At 46.2% G+C, this 15,709-nt stretch overlaps 2 protein-coding genes across 3 annotated transcripts; one reads left to right on the forward strand and one right to left on the reverse strand.

Moving 5' to 3' along the window:
- Positions 1-3,029: 3,029 nt before the first annotated feature.
- LOC146073863 (securin-like) lies at positions 3,030-8,698 on the reverse strand. Its single transcript, XM_083181400.1, has 6 exons — positions 8,588-8,698; positions 7,137-7,231; positions 6,167-6,285; positions 5,981-6,065; positions 4,607-5,085; positions 3,030-3,149 (listed from the first exon to the last, which is right to left on the reverse strand). Exons 1-5 carry the CDS (start codon positions 8,623-8,625, stop codon positions 4,916-4,918), a joined length of 507 nt encoding a protein of 168 aa, XP_083037526.1. The 5' UTR covers positions 8,626-8,698; the 3' UTR covers positions 3,030-3,149; positions 4,607-4,915.
- Positions 8,699-10,532: 1,834 nt separating this feature from the next.
- Positions 10,533-15,058, forward strand: LOC146072250 (securin-like). 2 transcript variants are annotated; one of them, XM_083179577.1, is made up of 6 exons: positions 10,533-10,585; positions 11,251-11,358; positions 12,423-12,595; positions 13,032-13,098; positions 14,667-14,825; positions 14,911-15,058. In XM_083179577.1, the coding sequence occupies exons 2-6, from the start codon at positions 11,274-11,276 to the stop codon at positions 14,988-14,990; spliced, it is 564 nt and encodes a 187-aa protein (XP_083035703.1). In that variant the 5' UTR covers positions 10,533-10,585; positions 11,251-11,273; the 3' UTR covers positions 14,991-15,058. The 2 variants fall into 2 exon arrangements, with proteins under 2 accessions (XP_083035703.1, XP_083035702.1); XM_083179576.1 differs by lacking the exon at positions 10,533-10,585 and adding an exon at positions 10,986-11,145.
- Positions 15,059-15,709: the final 651 nt, after the last annotated feature.

The raw sequence follows: 15,709 nt of genomic DNA on the forward strand, positions 1-15,709 counted from the left end.
TAACTGGTACAGTTGGTACCCAGTGAGAAGCGGGCAACAGAAACTGGATATAGGTGATTCTACGTACACAAACAGCTATAGGAGCGCATTTATCAACATAGTGCAATGCCGTCGCAGGGACATTGCAAGAGTTACACCGCCTGGATGTATCATTAGAAGGGCGCAGGGACCGGGCTCCGAAAGGAGCCCATCCCTGCGAAGCCCTGACCCAGGTTATGCATATGCGCGGTTATGCGCTGACCCCTCTGCCCCGCTCGGCAGTGCGATCCCGCAGCCATAGGCTACAATGGGCTATCACCATCCCAGAATGGCGATAGCCCAGGGATGCGAAGCTGGGCTGCCTGATGTTAATACATTGGGCAGCTTCGCATCCCCCATAGAAACCTATGGGGGATGCGGCCGGCGGTGGTGCAGGGGGGATCGCAGCAGGTATCAGAGATTCCTGCTGCGGTCCCCCTTTGATACATTTAGGAGATACTTAATATTTGCGGCTAAACACCCGTTTTCGGGGATTTAGCCGCAAATATGGTTTGATAAATGGGCCCCTTTGTCTTTATGGCAAATCTATTATAAAATGGGTAGCTAGGAGGGTGTGTACAGGCCAGTAAGTCACTGACCAACATTAGATTAAAACTGCTGATCTTGTACCAGCTATATCTGACGTTATCTAATATAAAGGTCGATACTTGCAACCGGCAACTGCAAATGGCTAGTCTGCTCTAACAGAGGGTGTATATTGGTGTGTACGATGGTGTAATCACAACTGATTAGCTGCACAGTGACTGTACATAGGTATTACATATGCACTTTTTTTATGTGTATGTATAATAAATGGTTTCAAAAGTTACTACACCATCAAATCCTTCCCATTTGGGACTAATCTGCTTGTTTTTAATGTTGAAAGCAGCCCATACACGCTGCGATGCCGGGCTGTGCTTTGAGGTACACGCTCCCGCGGCACCTCATCGCACAGTACAAAAAGTATGTGCTTGCACATACTTTTGTACTTAGTTCTCATCACATTGCATGCACATGTGATGTGATCCATGATATTTAAGCCCACAACGCACGCCCGTATCGGGGGGTGTATGGGCAGCTTAAGTCCTGAAAATTCATGAGGAATCCTTTATACAAATATGGATCCTTAAATAGTGTTAGTTAAATGCCATATTTTCGTTGCACTTATTATACTTAACCACATGGTGGCAGCAGAGCACTAAAAATGTCAGCACCTTAAGCCTTTTCTACACTGTGGTGTTGAAATTCTATATTTTATTGATACGTTTCTTTTACACCTACCTCCATCAAAACTGTGATACTTATCTCCTGAGAGATGTGGAAAAGTGCCAAACCAATATAATTCTTCTTTATCAGGAGTTTATCACCCATATATATAATATTTTGCTGTGCATGACTCTTACATACAAATATAAATGTTCCCTACCATAGGCATATGCACATTGAGGGTTAGGGGTGCACAGGCACCCCCTAATTCTATAGAACTGTATGCCACTAAAAGAAGGGCCCATTAATCAATAGGTGGTGCTAGGCTAGACCCCTTTGTCACACTCTATTAAAATGTGCTACGCACCCCTATGTTCCCTACAACATCCTGATCACATATTACCATACCTCCCACCTGTCCCGCGGTGTGTGTATAGAGAGGGGAGGTGCACACAGAACAGCGGAGAAGTAGTAGGTGAATATCTGCATGCACACGGGGGATGATTCTAACGGACTTGGTAACCTGCAAAGCTCACAGCTTACCTAGTCCTTGTGATGTAGCCCCGTGGAATACATGTCCCTGCACAGCCTTTCCCGCCTCGCGACCACGGGAGGGCATGTATTATGAAGACATCCCCTCGCATGCGCCCACAGCAGTAGTAATCTTTCAATGGTCACTGACCAAATGATATCTCCGGCTTCGCAAATATGTCAGTGGAGACTTGCGGGGCACTGGGATGTAGACAGGGTGGATGTCTGACTGTCATGTGACACTCCCCCACAACACACTTTCTCCCACCGCATTCCCATTGCCCAGCTTCACCACCCCCATCCCTCCCTGCTGTAAATAGCACATGCTCAAACCGGATCATTGGGGCAAGAGCCAAATTCAGTGCACTAAGTGAGCCAGAATCAGCCCCATAGTCAGTGCAGGGAGACCATCCATCCTCCGGGTTTGCCCTGATCTCACACCTTGCCCTATCTACATCAGCCTCATGAACACCATCTTACTTTCCATTACCACCTCTGCGCTCACTTGCCCCTCCAGCCTCCTCACCTTTAGGAGCATTTAGTAATAGAATTACTACCAGGGTTTCATCAGAATCCCTCAGATACTAATTAAGTCACCTGTGCTCAAGCCTGGATATCTACAAAACCTGCACTGTTGGTGTGCCTTGAGGACCGTGGTTGGGAATGCCTGCTCCAGGCATTAGGAGACATTGCTGAGCTTGCCCAGACTACCGACCCACTAACCTGGTATCACCCTGTAGCAGTGGCTTAACTATCGCGGGGCTATTGTTACCCACTGCGTCTGCCCAGGACCTGCTGCCATAAAAAAATAAAAATAAACAGAAAATGGCTGCCCCCATACTGCAGACCGTTTTTGAAGATGCTAGAGGGGGACCCAATTTCTGGGAGGGTAGGCAATCCTGTACTATACATTCCTTTAAACCATGACTAACATAAGTAATATGGCTTATAAAACCAGGTGAAAAGCAGAATTCAATTATGCCAGCCACAGAACCTGTGTATTTCATGTGTCCCACTTTAAAGTGATAGGAATTACATACTACAGTATGCATGTGCTAGAAAGAAAGGAGTGACATTGTTGATAGGAGTGCAGTCCTGAGCAGTTTCCTTCTCAGTGTAGAAACAGGGACACCCAGGGTGGCACATGACACCCCAGTACATGCTCAATCCTGTGCAGACCACTGTGACATCAGCACTTACATCCCCAGGAGCTAAGACCACCCACATCCCCAGGAGCTAAGACCACCCATATCACCAATATAGCAGAGACTGGATAAATTAAAAGCAGCAATTTTATTATAAAAAACATTTTCACAACATCGTTTAAAAGTCACACATAGGAGGGAAATCAATGGCGATATCTTCATATATGATATTGAAGGCATCATAGGAATCTTGGGAAAAAAAAAAAAAAAAACATTTTAGATTCATCATGGTAGTTTTAATAAAAGTTAAAAAGGCTCTAATGGACAGACTTAGTGCGTACACACTGAGCTATTTTCCCCAAAAAGTGAGAGATTTTCAGGAGATGAGAGTTTGCTGAAAATCTTTCATATAAAAGGCTATTTACATACTGGGCGGGGTTTGAATACCAAGCATGGGAGCAGCGGCCATTTTATTCAGCGCATTTCTGTTCTTGGGGCCCGATTCAGAACTGGGCGGAGCCAAGCGATCAGCTAAACTCCACCCTGCGCAGCCCCGACCGGGCAAAATCCTGCCCATGTGCATGTCTATGATTTCATTCGCATCATAGGGAGAAGTCATTCTACCTGTGCTAGTAATGTATATGTTACCGCCATACCAAAATATACATTGGGGCAATGGCGACGCATGCCTTGCTTGGGTGTCCAGCTCCCCCCCAGCAAGCTTTACATTTATGGCCTATGTCACACACCCATATAGAGAATGCAGGACACATAATACCACCCTTAATGCAAATTATGCTCCACAGTGCAAAACAACCCAACAGCAAAAGTGTAGGGCACGGCTTTGTTGGACATGGGATTATGCCCATTACATATAATGCCACACAAGTGACAAGGATAACATGCTCAGTGCCAGCGGATGGATCTGCTCCGAGACAGCTGGGTACCCCACCGCTCTGCTTTAGTGATGCAGACAGAAAATAGTCTACTGTGTATGGGCCTTTAAATTTACTTAATTTGTTTTTAGATAAATGCAACCTCTAGTAACAAATGCCTAAAATAACCAGTAACAGACATCTCACTAAAGCTGGACAAGTGCTACAAGGTAAATGCTCAATGAAGGTATTGAACAGTATATAATAGAACTCAGAGATTGGTTACATAGATTTGTTCAGATGTATGATAAGCCCCCAAGCCATCATCAAGGCCTCTCTGTATATTGGGGAACCCTAGTGCAGCACCTCAAGACCAGCATAAGCCAGAAACTTGGAGAGTAAGCTGTATGGGCCATATTCAATGTGGCTGGTGAGGGGGTTAAACAGGGGGGGGGAGGGGGCGACCCTTGCCGTTTAACCCCTGCTCTCCCTATGTAATGTCCCAGAATCCTTGCTGTCAGTTGACGGTGAGGATTCCCCAAACAGTGAGGCTTGTGGCTAATGTAGGGTGCCCGCTGCATTTAGCCACAAGCCTCACATACTGTTTCCACGGCGCTGCAAAACTCGCAGCGATGTGGAATCTGCGTGTTCCAGGGGTCAGTTAAATACAGACCATGCAAGCAGTCATCACTGCTGGCAAAAAAACTTGAATATAGTATACAGATGTAGCACCAGAGAGTATAGGCACCAATACCCTGCAGAAAGCAGCGGTTACAGGAAGATTTCTAATCAATGGGTCACGCACATGTTTGCATTAGCCACATACAGTACCGTAAGTGATGGAGGAGTTTTCCATGGGCGATAGTGGTCGGTTTATAAGTGCATCAAATCTCTTCACATTATCCAGCGAGACATAGAGTGCGACACCAGCCAGGCAGCGGTCACTGAGCTTGTGATCCTCCGGAACGTCAAACCGTTCATACTCACGGAGTACCAGACCATGCAAGCAGTCATCACTGCTGGCAAAAAAACTTGAATATAGTATACAGATGTAGCACCAGAGAGTATAGGCACCAATACCCTGCAGAAAGCAGCGGTTACAGGAAGATTTCTAATCAATGGGTCACGCACATGTTTGCATTAGCCACATACAGTACCGTAAGTGATGGAGGAGTTTTCCATGGGCGATAGTGGTCGGTTTATAAGTGCATCAAATCTCTTCACATTATCCAGCGAGACATAGAGTGCGACACCAGCCAGGCAGCGGTCACTGAGCTTGTGATCCTCCGGAACGTCAAACCGTTCATACTCTGGAAAGGGAAGCAGAGCTGAGACTGAGTCTTTCACAGTGAAGAGATGTATGACGCAGTGATAAGGGAGGAGAAGCGAGGCATAGCAACCAATCAGCTGCTCTGTATAATTTTATATTATAAATGTTGTTTCAGTGATGATTGGTTGCCATGGGCAACTTCTCCATACATCTACCTTTCACACTCAGGAGCAGATGTATTAAGCCTGGTGACCTGATAACTCATCATGTCACAAGCTGAAGAAAAAAAAAAAAAAAAAAAAAAAAAAAACAGAAAGGAGCCGATTGGCTGCTGACTTAAGGGGTATACACACGTAGAGATCTGTGCTGGTGTCAAGAGCTCCAATGTGGAGGCCATACATGCAGAGATTTGTGCCAAGCAATTTTGCTTGAGCAAAAAAGTCAGGGTAATGGTTTGTGATCAGTATCTCTCATTCTGTACACAGAGATTTGCAGTCGTTTGCTAAGCAATTTGACTAGATTTTGACTGCATGCACTGACTTAGCAAGAGATTAAATCTCTCGGAGCATACACAGAGAGATCTGTGCTTACTTTCTAAGCAATCTAGTCAGATTGCTTAGAAAATAGTACAAATTTGCTCCGTGTGTACACCCCTTAACATCTGCTTTGAAGTACCAACAGATCAGCTTCTGCCATGTTACAAGCCAATTGGTTGGCACAATAACTCTCCAAGATATGAAACAGATCCCCTTAGATTCTAGGAATCATTTATTCTGTGCAGTCTAGATACAAGTAGCTAGACTATGGTTCTATAGGCCACACCTACACTTGGATTTAGGCTTGACATATCTTTCTCCCCCCCCCCCCATATACAGGATCTTTTCTACTGCCAAGATAACAGTGGAATGAACTCTGATGGAACGTGCATAGATTACCTAAGGGATTGTATGGTGTGAAGGTCTCGATCTCTGGATAGCTCCTCTCATGTCTGGGACGCACCTGACTGTCCTGTTTCTTTGCCTATACGTAAAAAAGTTTTATCAAAGAGTCATAAGGGTGGTGGCGTGGGTCCGGCACATTATTATTACAGTGTCCTCGCTAGTTCCATGCAGACTGCTCACCTTGGTTAAAGCAGGTTTGGTGAAATAATTTTGATTGACGTTTCCCAGAACTCTCCTCTGCAAGTTTATTTTTGGCACAATAACACTTTTCATAGGTTTCAGTTGTGACAGTCTTGCAGCTGTATTGGAAGAAAAAAAAAAAACACAACTCGTCATGAATGATACACACTGAAGAGACGACATGCAAATTTGCCATTAGGGGATGGCAGATCATGTACATCACTCTGTAAGGGGGTGGGGGGATGGATTTGAGAACACAACTGTACAAATAACCAGCCCTACAGTTGTCCAAGAAGATTAGATTAGCGGATGACAGGTTGGTATTGGGCGAAGTTGGCCAAGAATCTTCTAACCTCGTTTATCAGCATTTACGTCCTGACATTACAAGTCTTTGTTTAAAAAACATATTGCATTATCAGGCTGTTGCTGCGGATTAACCAATATTCTAGGGAAGGGATATGCCTGGTCATATACAGGAGGCTGTAATAAAGATCTGAAGACCCTTTTGTGGACTACACGGTTCAATGGGGCCAAACCCAATAGATCAGTTACTAACATACTGTATATAGGAGCATAGGTGCAGATTCTGTGGGTGCTCAAGGGCCCAAGCACCCATGGAAATTGTTGAGCACCCACGGGCCCGAGTCCCGCTGCTGGGACGCCATATTAACTTGCAGTTGCAGCACCTACATTGCTGGACCCACCACCTTGGAAGAGTGTATTCTATCCGCGGAGTACCTGCACTGTGGGGGCATTTATGTATGCGGAACTCTGTTGCCGTAATTTGAACATTGGAGACAACTGTGCTCCGTAATATAAATTGGTATTGTTTTGTGGCCACACCCCTTCCCCATTAAGCCACTCCTCTCTATTTTTGGCTAGAGCACCCACCAGCAAAAACATAAATTGGCACCTATGTATAGGAGTTTGTGTTAGTCTGTTCATTGACATTTCCCATTACATTACTTACAGGAGCCTTGATTAGCCTTGGAGGGGAAGAAGGTGCCATTCTCTTTCCCAGGTTGCTGGAAGACTTCCATGACTCTTATAGACAGACTTAAAATCCTGGAAATACAGAACCCATGTAAAAATAAAAAAATCTAGGTTTACCAATATCAATGCCAAGAAAAAAAAAAAAAAAAAAAAAAAAGTGTAAAATGAGTAGGAAAATTACATTCAACGGGACATGTTTGGGTTTTGACTCGTGTGCAGCCATTCAATGGTTTATGACCAATGGAAAGTGTTTTTCCCTTCCATCGAACAGGGGTGCCGGATGACTGACATCAGAATCCTGACTTACTCCCTCATGAAGTCCACAAACCCTGTAGAGGGAGAATAGAACCTGTGGCGAGTGCAGCAAGCCACCAAGGGGCTTCTCGGCACTCACCCCCTCCTGTCGGAGTACCAGCAGTTGGGATCCTGATTTCAGTATAATGATGGAGCAGCCTACCACTTGCACAATACCAGTGCTACAACATTGATGACGGCATCTAATAGAACAAGCAATGGTCTGACAGTCAGAAGCACTGACAGCTGTGCTGGGCCCAGGCAATGGGAGGCAGTTGGACAATCACCCTTCGTAAGGGAAAAATAAAATGAAGATAAAGTATCTGCATCCAACACAGGAGGCACTGACAGGGGTCGACTTGAGCCATTAGCAGGAATAATCAACTATACCTGTCCCTGCAGGGAGAGAGTAGTGACTGCAGCTGTCACTACAACAGGGCAGGGGGAACCCTATTGCTGACAGTTGGGGTCTGCACATCACTCAGCCATTGATAACTAATCTGATGGCTTAAAACCATCAGCCATAGATGGTAACTGTCATCACTAGGGATGGCCATCAACCATCGATGATTTGAAATCATTGATGGTTCATGGCCGATGTCAGATACTTGTTCCATCGATTGGAGGGAACCCATCTGGTTTCCCTCCATCAATGGAACAGCAAAAACGATGTTTTGCTTTTTATTTTTCAAACACAATGGATGACCATCAATATGTAAAAATATCGATGGTCATCCATTGCATAGTTTAGCACTATCGATGCTTGATAGTTGCAGAATTGCCATCACCACTTCAATAAATACCTTCTGGCATAACTAAGGAGGCCGCCAAAACTGCTTAAGTACAGACTATTTTTTTAGCGGCATAACTTTTTGGGATCATCAAGTTAATGTATACTACATAGTCTTTATCCCACTTCAATCTGGAAGGTGGAAAGTTGGGCCAATTAGTTCTTGGGGTCCCAACACCTATACAGGGACTCTCAGGGATCGCTAACCATGCAGACTAGCCAGTACAACATTATCACACCACTAAAAGACAGCCTGAAGGTACTAGTAGACCCAGCATTCAACCCATGCCAGTATTTACCAGGAAAGTAAGTCCAACTCTTACATCCCAAACCCCAATGCTTACCTTGTACTGGTAAAAGGTTCCTTTCCCAAACAGCTCATGTGAGTAAATGCCCCCTCTCAGGCCCTTTTATACCATGTCATCTCATTGCCTCTGATTACAAAGACTTCCACCTGTGCTGCCTCTATCAGGAGTCATTAATGAGCACCTGCGTGAGCCTCACAGACCTTCCAGTCACTCAGTAATGACCATGTAACAGCCAATGTACCAAAGCCGTTGTGATAGCTCAGACACTGGTCAGATCGCACAGAAATGGGGCTCATATCACCCTGTGTGTATGCCCCATAACACTTGTCACTGATACTCCTTTCAGATTGCAAATACTGGGTCGCACCTGGGATTTGGACATGTGTCCGTCTCAGGTGCGACCCGGCATTTGCGTCACTAGCCCCCCTAGCAATAAGTTGATGTCAGAAAGGGGGTGTGGCGTAGCGGCAGCGCATCATCAGGGTGGGGGAGGAGGCAGCGTTTGGAGATGACGCTGCCTCCTCTCTATAGTGTGAACGGGACCCTGGTCTGGTTATGGTATTTTAGATCTACATTGTCTACAATCAAAAGGTCGACAACTAATATGGTATCCATGTCGACATTATGACAGTTACCATCGCATCGAAAGATTTGATGGCGGAAGCCCAGCCATCATTCCATTTTGGGCTTCTGATATCCATTCCTACTCCCAGACTGCAGCCAGACATTGAATGACATTCACGGGCTCCTATAGGAAAAAATAAATCTGCACAACGTATGAACACTTATTCCATGCTGTAGTCATGTGTAGGCACATGCACATCTATACATTATTTCCGTGCCTGAAGGAGGCATAGGAAATAACAAACAATACACACACAAGTGTGTATCTATAACAGGCATGTCCAAACTGTGGCCCTCCAGCTGTTGTGAAACTACACATCCCAGCATGCCTTGCCATAGTTTTAGCATTCCCTATTCGCAAAACTGTGGCAAGGCATGATGGGACTTGTAGTTTCACAACAGCTGGAGGGCCATCGTTTGGACATGACTGATCTATAAGATTAAACCACATGTAATCATTTTACTTCTGGGTCCGGTCGAGTTGCTGCGCGGCTTTCCCACTGTGTACGCGCAATGCGATGACGACGCAACAGGTTCTCCTTCGAATTGTCCTCCGGCAGGGCAGAAGCCCCACTAAAAGCTAACTGAAGATGACAGCACAGCAGTCGACGCAAGCAAGAGCCTGGCTTTGCGGATAAAGGAGGCGATGCCTCAAACCAACCAATCAGCTTTACGCTGTCATTTTTCAAATGACAAAAGATAGACACATGCAATAGGTCGGCACGGCAATGGTCAACACATCAAAAAGGTCGACATGAGTTTAATAAAAAAAATCAATCACATAACTTGTTCATACTTTGCGATCCACGTGTACTACATTTGGGAACAGAAAAGTGAGCCATGTGATCGTAAGCGATACACTAATTGTGGGACCACGTCGACAGATGTCGACATAGGCAACAAACCGCAACTAGCTCACACCAACCTTTTTCATGTTCCGACCATCTCCAGGTCGACACCTTGCGTGTGTCGACTTTGTTAAAATGTCGACATAGTGCATGTCGACCTTTTGCTGTGTCGACCTAGTTACCATCGACCTAATTCACACCCATGCTCAGCTATGTCAGCATTAACCCGACAGCCACTGCTTGTATTATACATAGGCACATCACAAGTGTGTGACATACACACAGTGAATCACACGCACACACACACTGTGAGTGTGCAATAATAATAATATTATTACTGTTATTATTATACAACCCAGGAATCTCGCCCATAATGCAGCCGTTGATGGAGTTGGCCTCTAACCAATAGGAACTTGCCGCCGCTGCAGAGACTGACCAATCAGAGCTGAGCGGCGCAGAGAAGCAGCCAATGAAGGCGCACGGTTTGATTTAAAGGCGGGTGCTGAGCGGCGTTGTTGGTATCCGTGTGCAGAGACGAACTGTAACCGGCTAACGTGAACGGGTGAGTGCAGTGGCCGGTGCCTCGGGGTGGGAGGTCCTGCTGTGATGATCGCTTCTGGGCAGCTCTTGTGTTGTGTGTGTGTAGTAGGGTATGATATGTAGCCGCTAATGTCTGGGCAGGGGCACTACAACTCCCAGCATGCTGTTGCATGGTGATGGGTTGGGGCTGTTCATACACCTGGCAGCTGGGGCGTTACATATATATACTGTCACTGTGTAACACCTGAGCTCCCTGCTGCTGCGGTGTAACTGCTGCTATCCCTCTGGTCAGCAGCAGGGGGCGGTGTGTGGTTGGGTACACATCCCAATGAGCTGTGGTTGGCCTGCAGGGGTATGTTGACCTTTACATGAGGTTGACACGTGACAAGGCTGAGGGGTTTTTATTTTTTCTATATTTACTTTTTTGATACCTGAGCATGGCTACATCAATGCAGGGGAAAACATATGATTCTCCCCCTATTGAAGGCAAACCTTCTAAATCAGCCATCAATTATGAATCAACCCTACATGGTGTTAGACTCATGCATATGATTGGTCTTGCTGCAGAGTCCCTTTGGGTTGGTGAGTCTCCTGGGAACTAAAGGGTCTTTATCCCAAATTATTTTTTTTTCCATGCTGTATCTTGTAGGCTGGTGAGCTGACCATCTCATCTACATTATCTTTCAGGTGTGACTAAAAAAAAAAAAAAAATGGCAACCTTAATCTACGTTGACCAAGAGAACAGCGGCGTTGCTCCTACACTGTCCTCCAAGGATCGTGTAAAATCCTCACACCGTAAGTACGCTGCCATGTGGGTAATCCATGTGCCTACATGGAAGCATCAAAACAAACATGTACTGTCCCCGAAATCCTCCTACTATGACCCCCAGGCTGCTTGTCTAGTCGAAGTGCTGGCTACACATAGCAGCTGAGTGGGACATGTTTGACTGCAAGGCAGGGGAGGGATTCACACAGTGATGTGGCTGGATACTGATGGATGGTATACTACCACTGTTGACACTGTGTTCACCTAGAAATCCAGCAGTCCCGCCATCCGGTCCTACTGCAGTCCTGCCGCTAGTGTGGGCTGCCACATAGGACCCTGCTCCTTGCAGGGCCCACTGCACTGCTGTATGTGGGCTGGCCCTCAGGTGTGCACAATTACTATGTCTTTAACATAAGGGCTCATTGGATGTCTGGTGCTTGGTTCATGGTCTGCTGAATACCCCTTGGAGCTTCTACCACAGATCTAGGGGAGAGGATGTATTGGCCAATTAGCTTTTAAAGCTGTGTACACGCACGGTGCAATATATTGCTCAGTGTCTCCTTTTCATCAGCGACCAGCAATGGTCGCAGATGAACAGTAGACTCTCCCGGGGAAGCAGAGGGAAACTGCTCAATGCAGGAGCAAGCTCCTGCGGCCAACGACCATTAGGAGGGTGAACACGGGAGCATGCCCACATCGCTTTATCGCTGCAGCACAAACAAATCACTGGCAATATGGTCGCTTAGCGACCATACTGCACCATGTGTACTCAGCTTTACTGTCATTTTACAGGCTGTGACTGAAATGTTAGTCACGAGCTAACTGGTAACCGCTCTCCATGCCTCGGTACATCTGCCCCTCAGTGTGCTGCAAGAGCAGATTATCAGGTATTGATCTTGGTTAGGTGAGAGCTTGGTGGCCTTCCCTAGTAATTACTGAATAAGCAGTAAGGCTTCTGTCAGAATGAAATAAATGCATACCGGGTATCTTGGCTCATGACCTCTAACGTCACCTTGTGTCAAGACCCTAACAGCAGTGTTTAGGCTGTCATTCTTGTGCATAAACCTTCCCTTCCGTTGTGCTTCTCCTGTAGCTAAGCCTGTGCTCAGGGGCCAGCAAGGCAAAGTGTTTGAAAGTGTTGGGCTTGTGCCAAAGACCTCCAGAAAAGCTCTGGGAAATATCAGCAAGCAAGTTGTGAACCAGAATGCCGTTCCATCCCAGAAAGGAGACATGAAGGCCAAGAAATCCGTGCCGGTTGCTAAGAAGGTATGTGACACTTCATGTATAAGTGCAGGTAGGGGGAGTTCTCTGACGGAACATGCAACTTGCCAAACCATATTCTAAGGGGAATATCCTGTAAGCATCTGTTATTAGCGAATAGGAAGGCCTTCAGGAAACCTCAGCTGTCTGTGCTTACTGGGGATAATGCCTTGGGCACTGGAAGCATAATTCCCCAATAAGCAGCCTCTGGATCATAAGAACACAGTTGTAGTAACTTATCCCGGATCCCATGTGATCACCTGGAACAGCACACTATTCGCTCGGGGAGGGGGCAGTAATTGGTCAGCCAGTTAGCACGATTAATCCTTCTCAGCCGCCTTTGGGGGTCCAAGAGCATCAGGGCTAACAAGACACCCCTAAATCTGTTCCTGAGTACGGTATGCTGGTCACCATCTGCTTACCTGTGTGACTTCTGTTTTAGGCTTCTCAGGGACATTTCAAGCAGAACTACCCTGAAATTGAGAAGTTTGTTCCCTATGATCCAAAAGGTAAGTGCTCTATATGTCACTGCAGAAAGTTCCAGTGGTCTGTGTGCAGTACAGGGGGGGCTGTGGGTGATTCCTACAGCAGAGGTTCCTAAGCATTGTCCACAAGGCACCTTTACGATACAGGTTTTACATATATCCCTGCGTGGTCACTTGTGATTTAAGGGTAGATATATGAAGAAGCAATAAAGTGCCTGGTACTCTATCGCTGCGTCATAGTTACCCCTGTAGTCAGTCAATCTGTCCTAACCATCTGTATCTCTAAAACTGGCACATCACAACTAATGGCCCACTGTCCAAAGTGCTGTGGGGACAAATGGGCCCTCAACTCCTTGTGACTTGACCATAAATATATATTTGTAAAGATGCCCTTTATTTGCCATTGTAAAATAGCAATCCACTTTAGATTTTCTCTAGGATCCCGACAGTCATTTAACTGACGTCGGGATCACGATTGTCAAAACGTTGACAGGTGCCCAACGGCCACCCGCTATTTTCCCTCATGGGGGTTCACGACCCCCAGAGGGAGAATAGAATCGGTGGTGGGCCACCGTGCCCGCAGCGTGACAAGCGCAACGAGCCCGCAAGGGGCTTTGTTGCGCTCACCATGCTGTCTGAGTCCGGGCAGTCGGGATCCCGACTGTCGGAAAACTACCACACCCCCTTGTTACATCTGCCCTCTTAAATCCACTCTTGTTAGGTTTCAATGTCTACCCCATGGTGTCGGAGCCACTGGACTTGTAGGAGTGTGGTATCATAGGAATCCTGACTGCCGGGACTTGCTGCTGCACTCGCCACAGGTTCTAGTCTCAATCTATGGGGATTGTGGACCCCCCACACAGGAGAACCCCAGAATCTCAACTGTCAGGCATTTAACAGTTTGGATTCTGATATCTGTATCTGCTGTCGGAAGGTCACCCGGCATCCACCTGCAGAACATCTGATCACTCTACAGTAGAACATGGTGCTCCACAAATGGCCCTCCCATCTGCTGTAGTACTGCAGATCCACAGCCTTCCCTGCCACCATTCTGCAATTGGGGCATACTTGGCAGCTGTAGTGCCACACTACCCAGTGAGCCATATTTAATAACACTGGGTAATCTGGATAAAAGAAACTCTAATATGTTGGCGTACCCTAATTGCATGGGTATAACTAGGGGTGCACAGCAGCCTGCAATGGCACCACCTGTAGCTCCCTCCTGCACACTATATACAGGCACCATGTCGTACTGACCGCGGCCCGGGTGTCTTCCGGCTCCAGTTGACATCGACAAAAGGCTAACAAGTTGGATTGTGCACAGGGGTGGTGTCTGCGCAGGCTTTCCTGGTAACGCACATGCAGTGTTGGATCCTCCTACACTTCGTCTCTTGTACACAAAGGAGAACTACAGGGAAGTATTACTGGTGCATTGTCTCCAATACCCTAAATAGGTCTGATTATTGGCCTATAGTCCTGAGATCGATGTGCTTTCTAGAATGTATTCTCTTACTGAGCACATAAGCTGCAGGCTTGTGCTCTGATTTCCAGCCTTGATGGGTATGACTTTGCATAACCTTTTTGTTTTGCAGACTTTGAAAGCTTTGCAGTCCCAGAAGAACACAGGCTGAGCCACATCTGCCTAGCCGGGGTCTCCCTCCTGGTGGACGAGAATGAAGCTGCAAGGTTTGATGTGTTACTGAGTCAGGAGCCATCTCCCATGGATGTGCCGTCCTTCAGCTGGGAACTGGGTTAGTTGCTATGGCTTACACTCGGCGCTCTGGCCTGCTGCTTCATATCAAACTCTGGTGCATTGACAATGAATTTTTCTTCCAGATCCCGCTGATGGTCTGTCCTCTCTTCTTGCTAGCCTGGATGAGATCACCCTGGATATTCCCCCAATGCTGCACTGTTAGGGTCTTGTGTTAAACTATTTTTGCCTTTTTTAATTTCTGTAAATCAATAAAATTGTTCTGTTTTTTTTATATAAGCTTTGTTGCATTCTATTTTGGCTTCTCTATGATGGAGGCATAGCCTTCACGGTGGCTAGAATGGGTTAGAGCAGCGGTTCTCGAACTGTGGGTCCCGACCTTCTTAGCATGGGGTTGCGACTCCATTTTGCTGATGACTCTTATAATCTCAGTCAGTGATTCAAGGAGTCTGAAACATCTGTTGAATTGTCTGTTATGTTAGACTCCTCCCATCATTTTGTGCCTCCACAATGCTGCCATGACTACACGTGTGATGTGATGGGTTATGGTATATCAGACTCCTCCCATCACTCTGTGCCTCCACAATGCTGCCATGTTTGTGCTGTCTGACCACACATATGATGACCTTCTGCAGTAACTTGCTGGGGGCCTGTAATTATATTTATTGTCTAATGGGGTCCCAGAGCGATATAGTTTGAGGACCTCTGGGTTAGAGGGACAGCATTTGGCTAGAAGTGACCTCACGGACGTTATCTAATGTATCTTTATTAGCTTTGTATACAAGTTGACAATCTGCATGGTTTTTGTATGAAATACAAATTTCACCTAAAACTTTATTAGTGAACTCTTTATATAATGTTGCTTAAATCCTTAAGTAAGGGAGGATTTTAGGTTTGCACAACCAGCAGTGCAATATGGTATTA

The sequence above is a fragment of the Crinia signifera genome, chromosome 4 (genome assembly GCF_055691185.1).
Source record: "Crinia signifera chromosome 4, ASM5569118v1, whole genome shotgun sequence".
Classification (NCBI taxonomy): domain Eukaryota; kingdom Metazoa; phylum Chordata; class Amphibia; order Anura; family Myobatrachidae; genus Crinia; species Crinia signifera.

Coding starts and splice junctions, on each gene's coding strand:
- LOC146072250 (XM_083179576.1), top strand. CDS start 11,001: ATGGCTACATCAATGCAGGGGAAAACATATGATTCTCCCCCTATTGAA. Junction 11,146..11,250: donor TGCAGAGTCCCTTTGGGTTG/GTGAGTCTCCTG, acceptor ATTATCTTTCAG/GTGTGACTAAAAAAAAAAAA. Junction 14,826..14,910: donor GTCCTTCAGCTGGGAACTGG/GTTAGTTGCTAT, acceptor TTTTTCTTCCAG/ATCCCGCTGATGGTCTGTCC.
- LOC146073863 (XM_083181400.1), bottom strand. CDS start 8,625: ATGAGCTGTTTGGGAAAGGAACCTTTTACCAGTACAAG. Junction 6,066..6,166: donor CCAAACCTGCTTTAACCAAG/GTGAGCAGTCTG, acceptor TTTTACGTATAG/GCAAAGAAACAGGACAGTCA. Junction 5,086..5,980: donor CACACCATACAATCCCTTAG/GTAATCTATGCA, acceptor TTCCCTTTCCAG/AGTATGAACGGTTTGACGTT.